The following is a 21,378-nucleotide window of genomic DNA, read 5'->3' as shown; positions in this document are numbered from 1 at the left end:
AATCTAACACTCAAGACTTTGTGTACTATACTGGCCAAGTCTGCCCCCTAGTGCTGAAAACATTTCAAACAATGTAAAGTGCATTAACAGATTCAATTCATCATGCTACCATAACCACCAACAAATAAATTTACTGTCAAAGATTAACAACTGAAAACCCGCACACAAAAAAGGGAGACATTAGTATGATTTTTGTGGGGGGAAAAATAAAATGTTTGCCAGGACATATCAGCTAATCAAAAGCGCATGCAAAACCAATAAAAGCAGTGATCATCCCCAAGCTATTTGATTGCTTAAAGCTTTTCAGTTGCATCAAGCCAAACAGGTGCTCCTTTGTGCGCTGCACACTGTTAGTGCTCACCTGCAACTTTCCTTCCAAAATATCCCAAAACATGACTGTACAGATCCCTCAGTGGAGCCTCTGCTGGTACTTTTCTCTGTCTCTGTGGGGAAACATTTGCCTTCGACTTTGAAAAAGCGTGTACAACAGTTCTGTAAACACCACCTAGGGAACTCTGTTGCTGCACTGATTCCGGTAAGCTACAGGACCTAAGTGTTCCATGACCAGCCACCTGACTACCACCTGTACTTCCCTTCAACACTGGGGCACTTGCAGCAGTAATCAATGTTGACTTCCGGTTCTTATATTCATTATGAGAAACTCTAGTGTCCAAAGGTCTATAGACACCAGGTTTCACTGAATCAGTTGGTGCAGATGAGCTACTGCTGAAACCACTAAGTCTTCGAAGTCTCAACTTCCAGTGAGCTTCCTTACTGTCCAATGGGCTGTGGAACTGTACAGACTCAGTAGATGGCCTAAAACTAACATGCACACTGCTATTCTTTTTCTTATTTGCTATGCTTAAGTACTGCATCTCTTGTGTTGCTGCATCAGTGATTTCTCGGTTAGCTGAAGATTTTTGTGCACTTAAAGCTTTAAGTGGGTCAGTAATTGCAGCATTGAGTGGAATCTTATTTGAATACATGCTATGTGCGTCAGTTATCTTATTGCTAAGTTCTGTGACCGTAGAAGTTTGACAAGAGGCATCAGCTAGCGGTTTCCTTTTACTTTGAACTATTACTTTGTTGAAAGTCTGCATGGATCTATGCTGATCCGTTGATACTACCACTTTTCCATGGTCTACCTCAGTTGCCATCTGGCGAGTAAAGACTTTTTTCCTCTGTTTGAAATCTGGATTTTCTGACTCCATCTCTGATGAAATTCCCTGTTCAAAGCTTTCAAGTTGTTTGCAATTATGCTGTTGCATATTAGTCTCTGGTAACTGCTTTTCTCCAGCAGAAAATGTAGTAATACTCAAATAATCTTCTTCGGGACATGGAACAGTGTTTCCAGCATTTTCCAAGTCCTGTATTTTTACCTGTGCTTTAGTGCTCCCGCCCAAAATTATATCCTGGCTACCAGCATGGTACATTCTTACCAGCCCCACACAGTCCAGCTCCGTCTCACCTGTCATCAACTCAATATTTTCATTTAAGGGAATGCTACTTTGGTCCTTTCCCAATTTCGGTTTGGTGTGCTCAGCTTCTTGATTAGTCTCATTAAAATACTTCCGTATGGAGGACAGTAAGTCTGCCTCACAGTCATCTATTGTGTGCTGACTGTACTCATAATAGGATGCTACTGTTTCTACATCCCCTACAAGATGACAAAGATGATCATAAATACTATCACCAACTTCCAGAGAGCATTCTGTACTGTGTGTATCTGTAAAGTGACTTTCAATGGACCTAGATAATGAGAACACCTCAGCAGAACTTTGCAAACTTGAAGGAACTGATGAGCTGTCAATGACAGGAACTGCACCTTTAGCTCTTTCTGCTATGAATGGTTCCATTATATCAGACGTGCTGCTGCTTCGTGGCATTGGCTGCTCTTCACGTACAGTGCTAAATACTTCAGAGGTATTTTCTTCACTCTGAGAATAATGCCTTATTCGAGTAGGCCGGGCCAAAATTTGGGCATCATCAAGATCTTGAAAATAAACCACAATTAATGGTTATAATTTGAAGAGATTGGAATTTCCAACAAAACAAACATTATTACCAGCCATCCCTTGCATCTGTATAAGCCATCTCAGCACAAAATATATCAAGCTTAATGAGTGGAAAGATGAATGGCACAAAGATCAGTATATCAATTCTGACCACTGTCAATCATTTACTGTACTATTTGTATAACAATGTAAAATGCTATCCCATATATCCAATTGTCAATCTTTTGAACTACAATTCAAAACTCATGATTGTGGATTTCCAGTTAATAGAATCATCTTGCCATCTTCAGAATGGTTTGGCTAAATGGAAAAGCATTGTATTAACATGCAAGATTTGCTTCATTTGCTTGAAAGAGGGAATCTTCATTATTTACAGGAAACTTCTGACAAATAAGGAAACATAAGCACAAAAATCAAACTATTTCACATAATGAATATGAATCATGTTTACTTTACATTTCTTCTGCAACCTCCATAACCTGTGATTTCTTAACATGACTTAGCTTTGTTAAAATTACATACCACCTGTGCAGTGTTTACTAAAGTTAATATTTATATATTAATATAATTAGAAAAAAAAGGGGATATATAAAGTGTGCGTGTGTGCGCGTGCATTTTTTTCTAATTCTGTTAAAATACTTGTTTACCTTTCAGGTCAGTTCTGAAGGGCCCTGACTGAAATATTATTTTCTCCATAGATACTCGCTGACCTATGTATTTGCAACCTTTTCTGTTTTTGTTTCAGAATTCTAGCATTTGCAGGTTTTTTAAAAATTTTATAATGCTTGCAGTATGCAAACACTCAAGTAAATAGATAGCAAAAGCATTAATGCAGTTAAAAAAAAGGCTGACTAATTATGCAAGTGACATTTGTAGCAGAAAACAGACTCATTATTTATCCTGTAATTTGTTTCCCAATTTCTAGCACTAATTAACTTAGCAACAAACTAAGCTTTTTCATTCTTCCGTTTTACAAGTCCCGATAATTGTTATGCAGTTAGAACAGCCAAGCAAGCAACAAGACAAATGGTAAATAGGCACAGGAAGTAAGCAGAGCTGGAACTACCTGGAAGATCATCAAAAAAGGGGTTGAGGACAAGGTCAGGCAGGTAAGGATTGGAAGAAGTATGGAGCAGAACAGGTGCACTTTTAGCATTGCGCATAGAGGCCGATGGACAAACACAATCACCAATGGATCGGCTTCCGATGGCTTTAAAAAAAAATCAAAAAAAATGAAGAGAAAAGAGGGAATAAAAGCAAAGAGTAGTAGTAATGAAAAAGTGCTTTCACAAAAAGACAAAAACTAGGACACACAAAAGTAAACTAGACATACAACTGCAGAAGACAATTCTGTGAACATGCCTGAGCTAGGATCTCATTTAAAATTCACTAAAAAGGGGGAGTTTAATTGCATTATATCCCAATTTTTGTGCAATAGACATCAAAATCATGTATATAGAACACATGCTTAAAACGTACTTGATTATTTTGATACCAATAAATTCTATTCACTATTACATAAATGTTGTGCACTCAATTTAAAAGGTTTTATGCAAAGAAAATCTGAAGGATTTCATCCTCATGTTATACAGTATGTGGCAATGGATTTTTAAATTTGGTGACAAAGCTATTAGGGATGTTGGTTATTGTGAAGTAAACAAATTTTTGATTCAATAAGCCATCCCACTCGTAGAGCTGTATGAAAGACCCGCAACGAACTGACTGACTAAGTACAAATGCATTGAATAGAGGTTTTTCTCACTAGCAATATGCAGACTTAAAATAAATATTTTTAAATTGTACAAGTAAACAACTATACACTGTTCCCACAAATGATGCAGTGTAAGTGCCCAACAGATAATCAACTACTGGCTAGAATGGAATGCTATGCAGCATAGCAACAGCTTATTGGGTATTTTCAAATGGAGATAGATTACCCATCATGTAAGGTCTTCATTCTTTGCTATGCATCTACCACACACTTTAGAAGTAAAGCCTAACTTGATTTGTCTCTGGAAAATCATTCTCCTAGCATGCTGTTACAAATATGGCACTGTAGATAAGCGCTGCCACGTTTGGTGTCCTATACCACATAAAGCCCTATGATCTGTGCCATTGCATTTGACCTGAAACCGATTACCAATTCCCCTAAATGGAAATTACAAGACCTGAGGTAATTAGTTGGGTGCATGCTGTGTGGAGGACACATCAAACAATGTACAAAACTCAGCAATCCAAATTATCTTTATTTCTTCTTCATTTAATTATCCACCACATGATGTAGGAGTATACCGAAGTTGTGAAATTTAGGAAGGAGATGCAGGAACATGGCCTGTAAATTGTTGAAGGGTGTATTAGAGTTTCATAAGGGAAACTACCTTAAATGTGGGTTTTAGCTTGAAAGCTGACCACACAAAATAGAGTTCAGCTGTTAAACTGATTTATGGGAAAAGGCTTTTAGCTAACACAAGCAGAGCTAATCATCACCCAGGCTTTTAGCCATGGAGTTTCCCAGATAACAAAGCCATATAATCTTTAAGCTAAAGGCCAAACTAATTAAAGCCATAAAGCCTGTAGGTTAATTGCACCAAGATGATATGTGTTTATACCACAAGCATTCCTTACTAAGAAGCCATTATCCCCAACACCTAATGGAACAAAGATGTCAATTCTTTCCATTTGTGTAAAAAAAGAGAAATGCAAGATCAGTGGGAGGGGAAAACGGGGACACAAGTAAAAATCATAGAAACAAAGTCTTCAAAATTAAGAAATAAAAAGAGAGGGTTCTGCACCCCTCAGGTTGATCAGTGTCAAACAATTGTGGTAGCAGTAAGCAGTCCGTAGTAATCTTTTTCCAGAGCCAGCTGTGTCCCTCTTTGTCTTTGTAGAAGTACCAGTCTCTAAGTTCACTTCAGTTCTTTGTTATGCAAGAATCTTTACCTAACAACTTGCATTTACATAACACCTTTAATGTAGTAAAATGTCCCAATGTGCTTCACAGGAGCGTAATGAGACAAAAATTGACACCTAGCCGAAGGAGGAGATATTAGAATGGATGGCATGGTATGTTTTAAGGAGTGCCTTAAAAAGGAGAAAAGGTGAGAGTGGAGAGATTTACAGAGGGAATTCCAAAGCTTAGGGCCTAGATGGCTCAAGGCACAGCTGTCAATGATGGGGCAAAGGAAGTAGGGAATGCACAAGAGGCCAAAGTTAGAGGAATACAGAAATCTTGGTGGGCTGCAGGGATGGACGAGACCATGAACACAAGGACGAGAATTTTAAAATCGAAGCGTTGGTGGACTGAGAGCCAATGTAGATCAGCAAGCACATGGGTGATGGGTGAATGGGACTTGGTGAAAGTTAGGACATGGGCAGCAGGGTTTTGGATGACCTCAAGTTTATGGAGGATGGGTATTGGAATAATCAAGTCTGGAGGTAACAAAAGCTTGGATGAAGGTTTCAGCAGCAGACGGGCTAAAGATGTTAGAGGTGGAAGCAGACGATTTTTGTGAAGGAGAAGATATGGGGTCAGATGTTCAGCTCAAGACAGTGGTGAGGAAGGGGAGTGGAATCGGTGGCGAGAGAATACAGTTTGTGGCGGGGGCTGAAGTCAATGGCTTCGGTCTTCCCAATATTTAATTGGAGGAATATTCTACTCATCCAGGACTGGATGTTGGACAAGCAGTCTGACAACACAGAGGCAGTGGAGGGGTCAAGAGAGGTGGTGGTGAGGTAGAGCTGGGTGCTGTCGGTGTAGACATGGAAGCTGACATCATGACTTTGGATGATGTCGCTGAGGCGCAGCATGTAATTGAGAAATAGAAGGGGGCTAAGGGTAGATCCTTGGGGGTCGCCAGAGATAATGGTGCGGAGGCGGGAAGAGAATCCATTGCAGCAGATTCTCTGGCTACGACTAGATAGGTAAGAGGCGAGGGCAGTCCCACTCAGCTGGACAAAGGAGGAGAGGCATTGGAGGAGGATGGTGTGGGTCAACCGTATCAAAGACGGCAGACAGGTCAAGAAGGGATTGTGCACCATGGTCACAGTCACACAGGATGTCATTTGTGACTTTGATTAAGGCAGTTTCAGTGCTGTGGCAGGAGCAGAAACCTGATTGGAGAGGTTCAAACATGGCGTTGCGGGAAAGATGCGGATTTGGGAGATGACAACACATTCAAGGACTTGAGGAAAGAGAGGTTGGAGATGGGGCAGTAGTTTCCAAGGACAGAGGGGTCAATGGTGGTTTTCATGAAGAGGGGGTGATGATGACAGATTTGAAAGGGAGGAGGACAATACCTGAAGAGAAGGAAACGTTTACAATATCAGCTAGCATGGGGCCAGGAAATGAAGCTGAATGGTCAGCGGTTTAGTGGGAATAGGGTCAAGAGAACAGGAGGGTCTCATGGACACGATGAACTCGGAAAGGGCATGAGGGGAGATAGGAAAGAAACTAGAGAAAGATCAGAGTTCAGGGCTAGGGTAGGGGAGGGTTGCAGTGGAGGCAGCAGAACGTATGGTCTCAATTTTAATGACAAAGAAGTCCATGAGCTCCTCGAACTTGTTGGAGGTGAGGGCGGAACAGACAGGGGAGAGGGGTTTAAGGAGACAGTTGGTAATGGATAAAAGGAGCTGGGAGTTATCTTTGCATTCCAGGATGATCCTGGAATATTGAACAGTTTTGGCAAAGAGCAAGCTAGTACTTGATGTGGTCCTGCCAGATCTGGCAATGAATGGCTAAGCCAGTTGTACGCCATGTACATTCAAGTCTGTGCCCCTTGGACTTAAGGGAGCGAAGATGGGGCCCATTACAGGAAGAATGGCCAGGGTGGGAGAGCAAGGGTTTTGTTGGGGACAAGGGCATTAAAAGGCAGAGGTGAGGGTATGATTGAGCAGATTGATAGCTGAAGAAGTATTCTGGCAAACAGAGGGTCAAAGGCTAGAGAGTTGAGAGTTTGAAAGTGCCGTTGCAAGTGATTGTGGGAAGAGTTTTTTCTAGGAGCAGACACAGGAGGAAGTGGAGTTGGAAGGGGATTAGGAGTGGTGAGTGCTAGAGGGAAATGGTCAGAGATGGTCTGTGATTGAGACCATGGGAATAGAGGGGCCACATGAGATGGCAAGGTCGACAGGGTAGCCTTGTATACAGGTGGGAGAGTTTATATGGAGAGAGAGGTTAAGGCAGGACTGCAGTAAAAAGTTCAAAACAACTAACATTTTGGGAAGTAAATTGAACAAATACAACATGCTCTGCTATAAATACAAATCCTTGGGCATATTAGATCTTAGACAAAGATCATAAAAGGATAAGCAATCTGTGGAAAGAAACTTTTCTTCAATTCCAAGCAATGCAAGTCAAAAATTACATCTTAGCACAACAGATGTTAAATGCCCCAACAATTGTTTTAATTTTGCAGTTGCAAAATTCAAAGGACATGAAATAATTCACATTACTTCAGCAAGCTGTAAAATGCCTTACCCAATCCTATTCAACCTCGATATAACAAATTGAAACAAAAAGTCAAAAAAAATCAAATCATACAAATAGGAAATTAGAAAGTAGTATTCCATTAGCAGATTAAACTTCTCAATTAAGCATACCAAATATTTTTGAGCTGGCACAAGTGTAACACTGGACAACTGTGAAAAGTCCTGAAGATAAATATTTCAGTTTTACCTACCTACAGTTTTTTGTCGTACTATACTTCTTGCCTTTTCTGTTCCTGGAGAACCAGCAGTGGTAGCACTTCGCTGCCTCATTTGCACTTGTCCGGGTTGATCACGACTCCAACCTCGTGAAAATGATTTATCAACTGCTGATCTCTGACACCCATGACTACCACCTAAATTCCAATAACAAGCAGCCTAAGTATTAACCTTTTTAATTACTGAATGACAACAAAGACAAGTTAACTTTTATATGGATAGCTAAACTATAGCTTTAAAATTATGGCCAGTCTCATCCTTCTCCATCCCACTTTCAATAAGCAGATAAAATATTGCTGCATTTCAGTAATGTTTTCCAAAAGATAGATAAACTAGTTAATCTTCCTTTCAGGGTTTTGTTCATCCTTCGAATCATATACATCCTCCACATATTGTAATTGAGCCTATTTTAGTTCAGGATAAACAACAAGCTCAACGTGCACTCGATATGAGAGGTCACAACATTGTAGACAAGGGTGTTGCATTTGGTCTCCTGCTTCCTATAAAACCCTAGGATCTATGCTATTGTGTCAGCTAATTTTGACCTGAAGCTAAATTGAAACTATCAAATCTCTAACAGTATAGCTACTATTATGCCAAGTGCCATCACTGTCGCCTTTGGTCCAGAAGATTATGGGTTTAAGGCCCACTCCAGGTAGTGAGCACATACTCCAGACCGACACTTCAGTGCAGTACAGAGGCAGTGTTCCATTGTCTAAAGTGCCATCTTTCATAAATGTGCCATGTGATCTTTTTAGAAAAAAAAAGTTCTTCCTGTATCCTAGCCAACATTCATTCCATAACCAACACCATCAAAATAGATTAGCTGGTCATTCATCTCATTGCTGTTTGTGGGACCTTGCGGTGTGCAAATTGGCTGCAGCGTTTACCTACAAAACAACAGTGACAACTTCAAAAAGTAATTAATTGGCTGTGAGGAACTTTGGAACATCCTGAAGAGATTAAAGGCACTATATAAATGCAAGTCTTTCTTTCTAAGTCAGCCCAGAAACCTATAAATGCAACCCACTGGGAAGCTACTGCAAAAAGCTCCATTGAAAGTTGCTATTTGCAGTATGGGATCTGGAGGAACCAATTCTACTGCAGGATCAGTGACTCCTGCAGTCATTACGTTGATGCTTTGGGCAAACTTTACACTGAACATCTTTGTCTAGCAAAGCCTCCTTAGTCAGTTCCTCAATTTTCCTCCTTCTGCTTAACAGCCCTTTTGAAGTTGCTTCTGAGTTGATGGGGAAGCTCCAAATGGAAGCCTCTGCAACCATTGGCTGCAGAGATTTAGTCTGCACCACCTCCCAGTGAAGACATAATGGCGCTGATTGTTTCAGAGTACGCACGCATTTGTTTAGGGAGTCAAACTGTTTACAGTGCACTGCCATTCTTCTAGAGAGTCTGCTGCAGAAATCTGACCACCTTCTGTAGAGAGTGCCATTTGTGCCTAGATTCCATTCAAAAGTTGGAGAGTTCATGATTTACCTCCTCAGGACTGCCATTATCACAATACATTTTATCCTGCAGTAAGTACTAGGTTGGCACCTTCTTCCTCAAATTCCCCATCTAAGAGGAACACTATGGATGCCTAACAGGAAGGTACTCCCAGTGGATAGGGTGCCAATGTAAATGATTTCCACGTAGTTTGTTTTTGGTTACCCATCCTCCATAGGAATACTAAGTCGGGTGGTTTTGAGATACCTTCCCAAGTAGTTATAGTTTTGGTGACTGCTCAAACCCTCTTTGGAAAGAGGCTTGCTTTTGATCGCCTATGTAACCTTTGTAAATCTTATGTCAGCACCCATTATTGCAAATGAATGCTCAGCGATGTCCAACTGGAAGTGGCCAAATATACTGAGATTGAAGACACTCTACAAGTGTGGTCATCTTTCAATTAATTTTTATTTTCTCAATTTTATCCTGAATAGTCTCTTTTTATGGATGCAGTTTGATACTCAATTGAGTGTTTGCCAGAACATAATGTGAGAATTTTATACATCAAACATGCAATTGTGAATAAATGCTGTGCAAAATGCAACATCCCAAAGCCTTTTGCAAAGTTAGCAGCATGGTCACCCTGCCTCAACTATAGCTCAGCTCTTGGTGCTTTAAAGGTTGAGAGAGAAATTGACCTTGTGTGAGGCTGCCGAGCTACATCACAACAATTATATGCATGCTAAGGACGTGGCTTAATCAATCTACACTTAACATCTACAGTGTGGAGGATGCTAAAATGCAGTATTGCACTTTTAACGTTTTTACTCACAGGATCATGTAAAACAAGATCTATTTCTAATGGATTTGTATTACTCAATTGACATGGTTTATAATAGAATCAGTAAAACAACAATGTGGTAAAAATACAAGAAAAAAAGTTTAGGCAAAATTTACCCCACCAAGGTGATTGAAAGCAGGTTCAGCAGAAGGCAGCTGTGTATTTTTAAACAGCCTGACCCCACTTCCCGGGTAGGGCACATAGTGATGGGACACTTGTGTCCACATGCCAACTAATCCACAAACTGGGTAGGTGGAGGGAGGCCAGGCTATAGGGGATTGATTCTCCAGCTTAAAATAGAGAAAAATGAGGGCACATTAAAAAAGGCAAATTTTAATTTTACGATATATGTAGCGTGATATAGAGCAGTAGTATTTCAGGAAATTAAACAGCTCAGGTTAAATGGAGACCACTGTGGGAGGTTACATAAATACATATGAGGTTACCATAATTGATTTCAAAGAAATTAATTGGTTAAAGAGGATAAACAATGGACTGTGGTTTACCCAAAAATGACCATCAGCTATCTATCACCAGCTGGCATATTTGCTATTTTCAAGTTTATATGCACCTTTCATGAAACTGGAGTATGGAGACAAATCTTTTAAAGAAATAATTTTGTTTTAAGTACTTTCCATGTGTGAATATGCGAAGCACCTTAAAAGTATTGCAATGCAGCCTGATGCCTGAAGACCGAGCCAAAAGAAATTCTCAGTTGCAGGTTTAGGATAAACAGTTCATGGAGAGATTGCAAGAAGAAAGATTCTGCATTACTATTTTTTTTCAGGATCAGGCAAAGCTTTCACTGGTTTCAATAAACCACAAATTACCAACTCCTAAACCTCAACACTAGAAAGACTGACTGTCATAGGAAAGAATGCTTCCAATTTAGATGAGAAAACAAATGATTGACAAATATTTATTTCTTAAAAGTCACATTCAAACTATATTTGATAGTTAACTATACCTTTTCCTTTATGCTTCTTCTGTTTTTGTTCGCTCAATTTATCCAAAGGAAGGTCATGCAAGTCGAGGTTGTACAAGTTTCGGGCCAGCACCTTGGTCAAGGTTTCCATCGTCATTGCCCATTCAGTAATTAGTTCTTCCCAGCATGTAAGTGATGATAACACCATCAACAATTCATCCCACAGCTCTCGGGAAACGTACACATCCAAGTTTGCTTTGATCCAGGCTACTATGAGCGTCTAAACAAAAAAGACAAAAAACTACAGAAAATTAGCAAATTACTGCAGATCCCAACTGTTAACTAGTTTTTGCAGATATCTGGCTTTTTAAAAAAAAGTTAATTTTCCATCCAACATACCCAAATTGCTCTGTGCTTAAATTCCCACCCTATGTTCATAACACATAATTTCCACATTACTAACTTTTTGGAAAAACATACAAGAAAAAAAATATAGATGCACATAATTTTTTTTAAATCCTTGTATATTATTTGGAGAGTTTCATATTTATCCAGTTTTACTCTAGAAAATACTGTAGTACCTTGGCATGGTGCATCATAAAGTATAAGTGGTCAAACTCAGTGAAACCATTATGAGAAGTTACCAAGTAGAGACTGAGCATTTTTCTTTGGGAAGTGACTAAAAATAAACAGGCAGACAAGTTACCTCAGCACACTTAACTGGGCTAAAGTAAAATTAACAGTGTCCCATGGAACAGTTCATCTATTTGTCACTGCCTCAGAAAAATGGTGTACAGAAACCCAAATTGAGAACAAGAAAATATGAAAATGAAGAGGACAAAACAGAAAAAAACTTTTTGCAGTGAAATCTATTACAAGTTGTTTTCAATGTTCAGTTAATAGGAAGTTAATTTCCTGTTTGAGTACTCATTCTAAAAAGGAGAGAATAAAAAGGAGAAAAAAGATGAGAAAAAAAAGGAAATAAAGGAGAAAAAAGTAGAAAAAGAAAAAAAAGGCAGTGACACATACACTTTCCCTTCCAATCTGCATAATGACTGATTTCAATATTTTCTACTTGCAATTTCATTATGCTTTAGGATTCAAAGCTTTCTTTGTTTCCATAGAATTTTAAAATGTTTTAATTTTAAAGCATCTTTCCCGAGTAACAGCCGATAACCTCTTATAGAAGTTGTCCCTACTCTCTGAAACTCTTCCAAAAGTGTAGATGGAAAGATGTTCCATTTACATTCCCTAGCTTCAAAAGGCTACTAACAAGCTCTCTTCAATCGTGCTATCAGTCGTTCTACCTCCCTCTCAAAAATCACTTTACTTCCTGTTCAATGTCTTCAACCTCTGCAAAGTACACAGATGCCATTTTATATGATGAGCGCTATATAAATATAAAGTTCTTGTATGCAGAAGAAAATGTAGTAGGAAAAAGTAACAAGTTGATCTACTTTATGAACCACAATTTTTCTGGTATATTGTGTCAGCTTGCATTTGATTGGAGCAGATACCACACTAAGCCAGCATTGTCATTAGCACCTTGTGAAATAGCACCAGCTGATTCATATCTTATTAGAAACACAAATCAAAGCGGCGTGAATAAAACATTACTTGAGTAAAAGGCAGACATAATTTGGAGCACTTTTGATAGGAATCTTAAGTCAGGCTCGCGAAGATTTTCTCATTAAACCAAGGATGGTATAACCACTAATAGCATACACTCTATTCCTATTAAAAAAGTCTTCATCTTTTTCTGCACTTCAAGCTTACTTTAAGTATCCAAATCAGCCTTTTATCCTGGCACAATTTACAATATTTACCAAGTGACTCAATGTATTCTATTCTGTATGTACAGGCTCTACAGAAACTGTCTTATGTCAAAGATGCAATTTAGAAAATTTAACCTTTGCCTCAAGATGTGGCTGACCCCAAAATCCAAACATTATGGAGAGAAAATATTGCAGAAATTTTCAACTTTGGTGGGGAAGGGAAAACTGGTGGTAGTGGATTTGTTGCCCATTATACACCCCACCCAATTTTTCTTTCCATTGATCAACTACCATAGAAACATAGAAAATAGGAGCAGGAGTAGGCCATTCGGCCCTTCGAGCTTGCTCTGCCATTCAATATGATCATGGCTGATCCTCTATCTCAATACCATATTCCTGCTCTCTCCCCATACCCCTTGATGCCTTTTGTGTCTAGAAACCTATCTAGCACCTTCTTAAATATATTCAGTGACTTGGCCTCCACAGCCTTTTGTGGCAGAGAATTCCACAGGTTCACCACCCTCTGAGTGAAGAAATTTCTCCTCATCTCAGTCCTAAATGTCCTACCCCGTATCCTGAGACTGTGACCCCTCGTTCTGGACCCCCCAGCCAGGGGAAACATCCTCCCTGCATCCAGTCTGTCTAGCCCTGTCAGAATTTTATACGTTTCAATAAGATCCCCTCTCATTCTTCTAAACTCGAGTGAATACAGGCTGAGTCGACCCAATCTCTCCTCATACGACAGTCCTGCTATCCCAGGACTCAGTCTGGTGAACCTTCGCTGCACTCCCTCTATGGCAAGTACATCCTTTCTTAGGTACTGCCAGTTTTACGCCCACCAAAGTTGAAATTACCCCCAAACTGCAAGTCCTAGGGTATGGACTCAGAGTGGTATTTTCAAAGGCAATAAGAGAGAAACTGTTGCTGTCATGTCACAAGTGACTAAACATACAAACAAAGCTGATCCTTTCCCAGCAGCAGAGAGAAGGTGCCTCCCATCACTGAATTAATCCTTCCATTTACTAATGCAGCTATCTCAACTAACAAGCAAATTAGGATTCTTCATTTCAACCCAAATGTACACAAAAAATTCTTAAACAATCTCTGCCCTTCGTCACAGTATACTTCAAAAAAGAAAATTGATCAAGATGCATGCTTTACCCGAAAGAGCGGTGTAGCAAGCCTTCCTGCTAAGACAGAATTTTTTCTTCCTTGAGATAGTGGTGGTGCTTGCAGAGGTCGCTTCATAACAGATTCTGTAATTCTCAACATAATCAACAACAGCTGTTCCCTGCAAGAAAAAGTAGAAAAGTAGTAAGTCATAGTTGTTCTGCACTATAACATTTAATGTTCAAATCTCACCTTCAAGCAGGTTTTCAGGTTCTTGAAGCAAAGATGCAAGATTTAACTTTATAAAAAAATTAACTAAGTGGCTATGCCTTGTGGTACAATTTATATGCCAAATTTATGTCTCCAGTGATCTCAACTTGGTATCAGATTAGTAGTACAATACTATCAAATCTCATTCCACCATTTCCAGAAGGACTCATTGAAGGTGGTAGCCTGTTTGTGGAGTAACATTGGTATTATTTAGTGCATCTTGCTTGCTTGGGTAGTATAATAATAATAATGACACAAGAAATTATACTGTACCATATCTATATTTTAACCAAGGCTCTTGGAATTCTGTAATTTAGCAATTATAGTAACATTTTCTACAGAAACTGACTGCCACCACATACCACTTTGCTACATTAAACGAACAACATTTCCATCCAAATCTGCAAAAATGAAAGGCAGAAAGTTAAGCTCTATTTTCACTGGTGGTGTTCTGCATAGTGACATACACTGATTTTATATTTGGGAAGGGGGCAAGCACACAGCATAATTCACTGAGTTTTAATACCAATGTCCAGATGAAATGCATTTTTAAACAAAAGCAAAAAAAAACACCTTCAAATTGCAACTAACCAATCAGAACTACGCTTTACTTTTTGATTATATTGGACATGATAATATTTCTGCTATTTATTCCTGATGTTTTATTCTTGACTCCCCCACTTTGTAATTTTTAGCTGAACTTTATGCTCAAACTGAAGTGCTGTGAAGGGAACTTTTATTCACTTTTAGCACCAAATACCCTTACCATGCACGGCCAGATCAGACACAGGATAAAGCTTTCTTTATGTTGCCCAAATAATGCAAGTTTATCGAGTTCAAAACAGCTACATTTCTAGTACCCACAACAGCTACTCTCATGACACCTTTAAATGATGGTATATATTGAGAGAGGGAAAGGGGGAAGATGCCAACTTGGTCATATTTAATTATGTAAGGAATCTTACAACACCAGGTTATAGTCCAACAATTTTATTTTAAAATCACAAGCTTTCGGAGATTATCCCCTTCGTCAGGTGAATGAGTGAAAGGTTCTCAAATCGCATATCTTATATTAGGCTGGGACACCTAATATAAGGTGTCGTTCGTGTTCAAACAGGCCAGTCACGGAGAACAGTACGTCTCAGTACACTGAATATATATTGTGTCAATTACACAGACAGAGAGAAAGAGACCCAAATAGCAGAGAGGCAGAGAGAGAGGCAGAGAGAGAATTAAAAACAGATAACTTTATTCCCCCCTTTTGCTGGTGGGGTTACATGTAGCGTGACATGAACCCAAGATCCCGGTTGAGGCCGTCCTCATGGGTGCGGAACTTGGCTATCAACTTCTGCTCGACGATTTTGCGTTGTCGTGTGTCTCGAAGGCCGCCTTGGAGAACGCTTACCCGAGGATCGGTGGCTGAATATCCTTGACTGCTAAGTGTTACCCCACTGGGAGGGAACCCTCCTGTCTGGCGATTGTTGCGCGGTGTCCGTTCATCCGTTGTCGTAGTATCGGCATGGTTTCGCCAATGTATCATGCTCCGGGGCATCCTTTCCTGCAACGTATGAGGTAGACAACGGTGGCCGAGTCACAGGAGTATGAACCATGTACCTGGTGGGTGGTGTCCTCTCGTGTGATGGTGGTATCCGTGTCGATGATCTGGCATGTCTTGCAGAGGTTGCCGTGGCAGGGTTGTGTGGTGTCGTGGACGCTGTTCTCCTGAAAGCTGGGTAATTTGCTGCGAACGATGGTCTGTTTGAGGTTGGGTGGCTGTTTGAAGGAGAGTAGTGGAGGCGTGGGGATGGCCTTAGCGAGGTATTCGTCGTCATCGATGACATGTGGAAGGCTGCGGAGAACATGGTGTAGTTTCTCCACTCCGGGGAAGTACTGGACGACGAAGGGTACTCTGTTCGTTGCGTCCCGTGTTTGTCTTCTGAGGAGGTCTATGCGATTCTTCGCTGTGGCCCATCGGAACTGTCGATCGACAAGTCGAGCGTCATATCCCGTTCTTACGAGGGCGTCTTTCAGCGTTTGTAGGTGTCCATCGCGTTCCTCCTCGTCTGAGCAGATTCTGTGTATTCGTAGGGCCTGTCCATAGGGGATGGCCTCTTTGACGTGGTTGGGGTGGAAGCTGGAAAAGTGGAGCAACGTGAGGTTGTCCGTGGGCTTGCGCTAGTGAGGTGCTGAGGTGCCCGTCTTTGATGGAGATTTGTGTGTCCAAGAAAGAAACCGATTCTGAGGAGTAGTCCATGGTGAGCTTGATGGTGGGATGGAACTTGATGTTATCGTGTAGTCTCTTCAGTGATTCTTCGCCGTGGGTCCATAGGAAGAAAATGTCGTCGATGTATCTGGTGTATAGCGTTGGTTGGACGTCCTGTGTAGTGAAGAAGTCGTGTTCGAACTTGTGCATGAAAATGTTGGCGTATTGGGGTGCGAATTTGGTCCCCATGGCTGTTCTGTGTGTTTGGGTAAAGAACTGGTTATCGAAGGTGAAGACATTGTGATCCAGGATGAAGCGGATAAGTTGTAGGATGGCGTCTGGAGATTGGCTGTTGTTGGTGTTGAGTACTGAGGCTGTTGCAGCGATGCAGTCATCGTGGGGGATACTGGTGTAGAGTGCCGAGACGTCCATCGTGGTGAGAAGTGTTCCTGGTTCAACTGGTCCGTGGGTGCTGAGTTTTTGTAGGAAGTCTGTAGTGTCGCGACAGAAGCTGGGGGTTCCCTGTACGATGGGTTTCAGGATGCCCTCGATGTATCCAGAGAGGTTCTCACACAGGGTTCCGTTGCCTGATACGATAGGACGTCCGGGTGTGTTGGCTTTGTGTATCTTTGGGAGGCAGTAGAAGTCTCCCACGCGGGGAGTACGTGGGATGAGAGTGCATAGGATGCTTTGAAGGTCTGGATCGAAGGTCTTGATCAGTTTGTTGAGCTGGTGGGTGTGTTCTTTGGTCGGATCTGCGGGTAACCGTCTGTAGTGTTCCTGGTTGTCCAGTTGTCGGTATGCTTCTTTGCAATAGTCCGTTCTGTTCTGTATGACGATGGCTCCTCCTTTGTCCGCTGGTTTGATGACTATGTTGCGGTTGGTCTTGAGAGCGTTGATGGCGTTGCGTTGTGCTCGGGTGACATTCTGGACTGTCTTGTGAGTGCGGCTGATGAATCACTCTACCGCAAGCCCACGGACAACCTCACGATGCTCCACTTTTCCAGCTTCCACCCCAACCACGTCAAAGAGGCCATCCCCTATGGACAGGCCCTACGAATACACAGGATCTGCTCAGACGAGGAGGAACGCGATGGACACCTACAGACGCTGAAAGACGCCCACATAAGAACGGGATATGACGCTCGACTTGTCGATCGACAGTTCCGATGGGCCACAGCGAAGAATCGCATAGACCTCCTCAGAAGACAAACACGGGACGCAACCAACAGAGTACCCTTCGTCGTCCAGTACTTCCCCGGAGCGGAGAAACTACACCATGTTCTCCGCAGCCTTCAACATGTCATCGATGACGACGAACACCTCGCTAAGGCCGTCCCCACGCCTCCACTACTCTCCTTCAAACAGCCACCCAACCTCAAACAGACCATCGTTCGCAGCAAATTACCCAGCTTTCAGGAGAACAGCGTCCACGACACCACACAACCCTGCCACGGCAACCTCTGCAAGACATGCCAGATCATCGACACGGATACCACCATCACACGAGAGGACACCACCCACCAGGTACATGATTCATACTCCTGTGACTTGGCCAACGTTGTCTACCTCATATGTTGCAGGAAAGGATGCCCCGGAGCATGGTACATTGGCGAAACCATGCAGACACTGCGACAACAGATGAACGGACACCGCGCAACAATCACCAGACAGGAGGGTTCCCTCCCAGTCGGGGAACACTTTAGCAGTCAAGGACATTCAGCCACCGATCTTCGGGTAAGCGTTCTCCAAGGCGGCCTTCGAGACACACGACAACGCAAAATCGTCGAGCAGAAGTTGATAGCCAAGTTCCGCACCCATGAGGACGGCCTCAACCGGGATCTTGGGTTCATGTCACGCTACACGTAACCCCACCAGCAAAAGGGAAAAAAAAGTTATCTGTTTTTAATACTCTCTCCTCTCTGCCATTTGGGTCTCTTTCTCTCTGTCTGTGTAATTGACACAATGTATATTCAGTGTACTGGGACGTACTGTTCTCCGTGACTGGCCTGTTTGAACACCAACGACACCTTTTGATTGGTGTGATGGTGTCCCAGCCTAATATAAGATATGCGATTTGAGAACCTTTCACTCATTCACCTGACGAAGGGGATAATCTCCGAAAGCTTGTGATTTTAAAATAAAATTGTTGGACTATAACCTGGTGTTGTAAGATTCCTTACATTTGTCCACCCCAGTCCATCACCGGCATCTCCACATCATATTTAATTATGGTTTAACAATAACCACTCTTATGCTATGGACTGAGGAATGAGCCTAACAAAATTAATTTGAATGAAGGTACAGCTTTCATTGGGTGAAAGTTGCATGTCAATCTGTTTTGAGATGTGGACTTTATAGGATTTAGTCGTATCATATAATTCGGAACATAGGAATTGCTGGATGAAAAAAAACAATTTGCCTTCGATCTTCCTGGTAGTTGCATGATACAATATTGGAGTTGACGACTAATCATGGCACTCAATTTCTATCAATTAGTCTACAACAGACTCAGACATGAGGTAAGATAACCCCCGAGTGGTGGAAAGCTATGGGAGCCATAGGTCCAAAGACATCTACTACGCTTACCATATGTCAGGTCTCAAATTACTTACGAACTGTATCCCAAAATATTATTTTCTGAAAGAAATCTTTTAAAAAAACACAATAAATCTACCACATTTTTGCAGGGTCACAATGCATTCACAAAATTCTCATCATACCAGGTCTTCTTGTTCATTGTTGTGTGGACAACCATGTATCTATAGATGTTGAGAACACGTTTACACATATCTACATGCTCATCTAAGAGGGCTCCAATTTCATTGGCAGGCTCTAGCAGCAATATATTTGCTGAGTTGGTTATAAAAACCTGTAATATAACAGGACATAATAAAATGTAAGGGCAAACAAAATAAATTACAGCCAAGCATTGCACATAGACTACTTCCTAGAACATATTTATTAAGATATAAGGCACAATTGTAAAAAAGACATCAATGACATATAGAAGGATTAAAATTAGAAGCACCCATTTGGTTCCTAATACAATTGCCAATGTAAATCATTTGAATAATAATCAACTTCATAAAATAGAACTTTTAATGCAACTGACTCAACAACAAAAAAATCTTGAAGTGTACCTGCAGTGATGCCTGAACACCTGCACACACATTCCTCTCCTCTTCTTCCATTTCAGGTGCTTTGTTAATTGCATTCTGGTAGGATGAATTTCTTGTCCAGCTAAGATTTCTAACATGACTTGGTGCTTTAGTCATTTTATCCTATAGATTAATTTAGAAAAAACATTTAGTGAAACAAGTCTGTTTTGTTAATTCTGAAAAATGTTTTTGAAATGAACATCTGCTGTCTTAAATTGGTTAAGTCAGTCAGTTTCCACCACCCCCCCCCCAACCCTAGGAACTGTACTGTCCTCAAATATTTAGGAAACAATTATACACAAAATAAAAATATGCAACTGGACATAATGACACTAAGCTATCATTTACAAACACTCGACTACAGAAATATACAACTAGTCTTCTCCTGACTCAATTTCAACCTCATCCCTAATGCATCTTTCACCCTTTTTTTATGATCTAGAAGTTCCTTAACTTTCTTTGTTTTTTTAAAAATAAAAATGATATCTATTCTGAGGAAAAGTCACTGCCTCCTTTTTGGAAATGTTCATTGTACAGCATCATTGTGAAAAGAACACAGAAATCAAGATAGCTCATTCATGAACTAGTGTAATGCATATCGTTCATGTTGTTGTTACTGTTATACTGGTTGTTGTTCTAGAGCCATTAGTATGGCTCACAAACCAACTTTATTCAGAAGGCAAGACAATAGATTTGAAGTAAAATGAATGACTTAAAAAGGAAATGTTTCCCCTTCAGGCAAATCGACAATCAGACATTTATATGTGGCATGTATCTTCAACTTTTTCCTTTCATAATACACTATAAAATTCAAGCTAATATCAGCATGGACATCTGATTTTATACATGTAAGCAGTACCTCCTCCTGTTCTTTTTTCTCCAATGGATAAGAAACACCATGCTCTCCAGCACTGACTAAATTTATGACACTTGTTGAAGGGGAATAGCCTAAGTTGTCAGTCTCCTTCATAAATACAGGTTTGTCCTCTTGCTGAATCCACTCCTGGTAAACTTTAACAACTCTTCTCATGGCTGCAGCTTCACAGATAGGCAACAGAAAAGCCTGGTCAACAGAAAGATTTTTTTTTATTAGTGTGATAAATAGTAATAAAGTAAATTTCATTTTACTACTGCTAAACAAATGTCAAATGCTTCTTAGTATTTACGGATGGTACTACGCTCCAAGGTTGCGAAAACCCTAAAAGGTAGAAATGTTTGTTCTGCATCCTCCTGTTCCCATTGTCCTGATCAATCAGGTTTCAAACAGTGCTAATAGCTTCCATTCTTTCGACCCTGTTGTCTACACAGTTGGGAGTAAGTTTTTAAATTTTCATTTGACCTTTGGAGAAGATACTCCTTTCCGAGATTATATTTTAAGCAGAAGAAACTGTGATTCCACTAAATCATGCTTCGTTCTCATTAGACTTATATTCTCTGAAATCAAACATTTTGTAATGTATAAAGGGATGCCCATAATAGTTGCATTATTATGAGAAAACAAAGTTCAGTGGAAAGTTTAGTCAACTTATAATGGAGACATTTCTGCATTTCAGAACCTCACAAGGATGAGGCATACTTCAATTCACTCTAAACTATATAGAGAAACATTCAAAATATGGGGACTAATATTAGCTGAAATCTTCAAATACTATAATATACTAAAAATTACCTGTCGAAAAACTTCTATAATAAAATTCACATTCTCCCTTGAGGAGTAGAAAACTTTGCGCACTATTTCCATATCCGTTAGATGCTCTTCATCAACACTACACAGACTAGATGAACTGGGTTCCCGCTCAGTTAAGGTGCTAGTGTTTGAATGGGATTGTTCCAGCTCTACACTACCATCCCCAGAGTCCCCACGGCAGGAGCCCTCTTCCCGGGCAGCCAAACCAGCAGCTGCTCTCTGGAGAAAGAAAATCATTTTATTTAAAG

General features: G+C 40.6%; 1 protein-coding gene across 8 annotated transcripts in view; it reads right to left on the bottom strand.

Annotated features, from left to right (window-relative positions):
• Nucleotides 1-21,378, bottom strand: part of ralgapa1 (Ral GTPase activating protein catalytic subunit alpha 1) — a 227,405-nt gene that overhangs the window by 164,574 nt on the left and 41,453 nt on the right. For 7 of the 8 annotated variants that reach the window (XM_067991491.1, XM_067991483.1, XM_067991488.1 and 4 more), the window contains 8 exons: nucleotides 21,113-21,349; nucleotides 20,303-20,506; nucleotides 19,426-19,566; nucleotides 19,006-19,154; nucleotides 13,861-13,990; nucleotides 10,967-11,204; nucleotides 7,691-7,852; nucleotides 362-1,993 (listed from right to left, as the gene is read on the bottom strand). In XM_067991491.1, coding sequence (XP_067847592.1) covers nucleotides 362-1,993; nucleotides 7,691-7,852; nucleotides 10,967-11,204; nucleotides 13,861-13,990; nucleotides 19,006-19,154; nucleotides 19,426-19,566; nucleotides 20,303-20,506; nucleotides 21,113-21,349 — 2,893 coding nt within the window. The remainder of the gene's footprint in view (nucleotides 1-361; nucleotides 1,994-7,690; nucleotides 7,853-10,966; nucleotides 11,205-13,860; nucleotides 13,991-19,005; nucleotides 19,155-19,425; nucleotides 19,567-20,302; nucleotides 20,507-21,112; nucleotides 21,350-21,378) is intronic. The other variant, XM_067991490.1, reaches the window with a different exon arrangement.

Source organism: Heptranchias perlo, chromosome 10 (genome assembly GCF_035084215.1).
Source record: "Heptranchias perlo isolate sHepPer1 chromosome 10, sHepPer1.hap1, whole genome shotgun sequence".
In the NCBI taxonomy this organism is placed as follows: Eukaryota; Metazoa; Chordata; class Chondrichthyes; order Hexanchiformes; family Hexanchidae; genus Heptranchias; species Heptranchias perlo.
The sequence above is the reverse complement of the archived record's forward strand: the minus strand, read 5'-3'. Positions and strand labels throughout refer to the sequence as shown.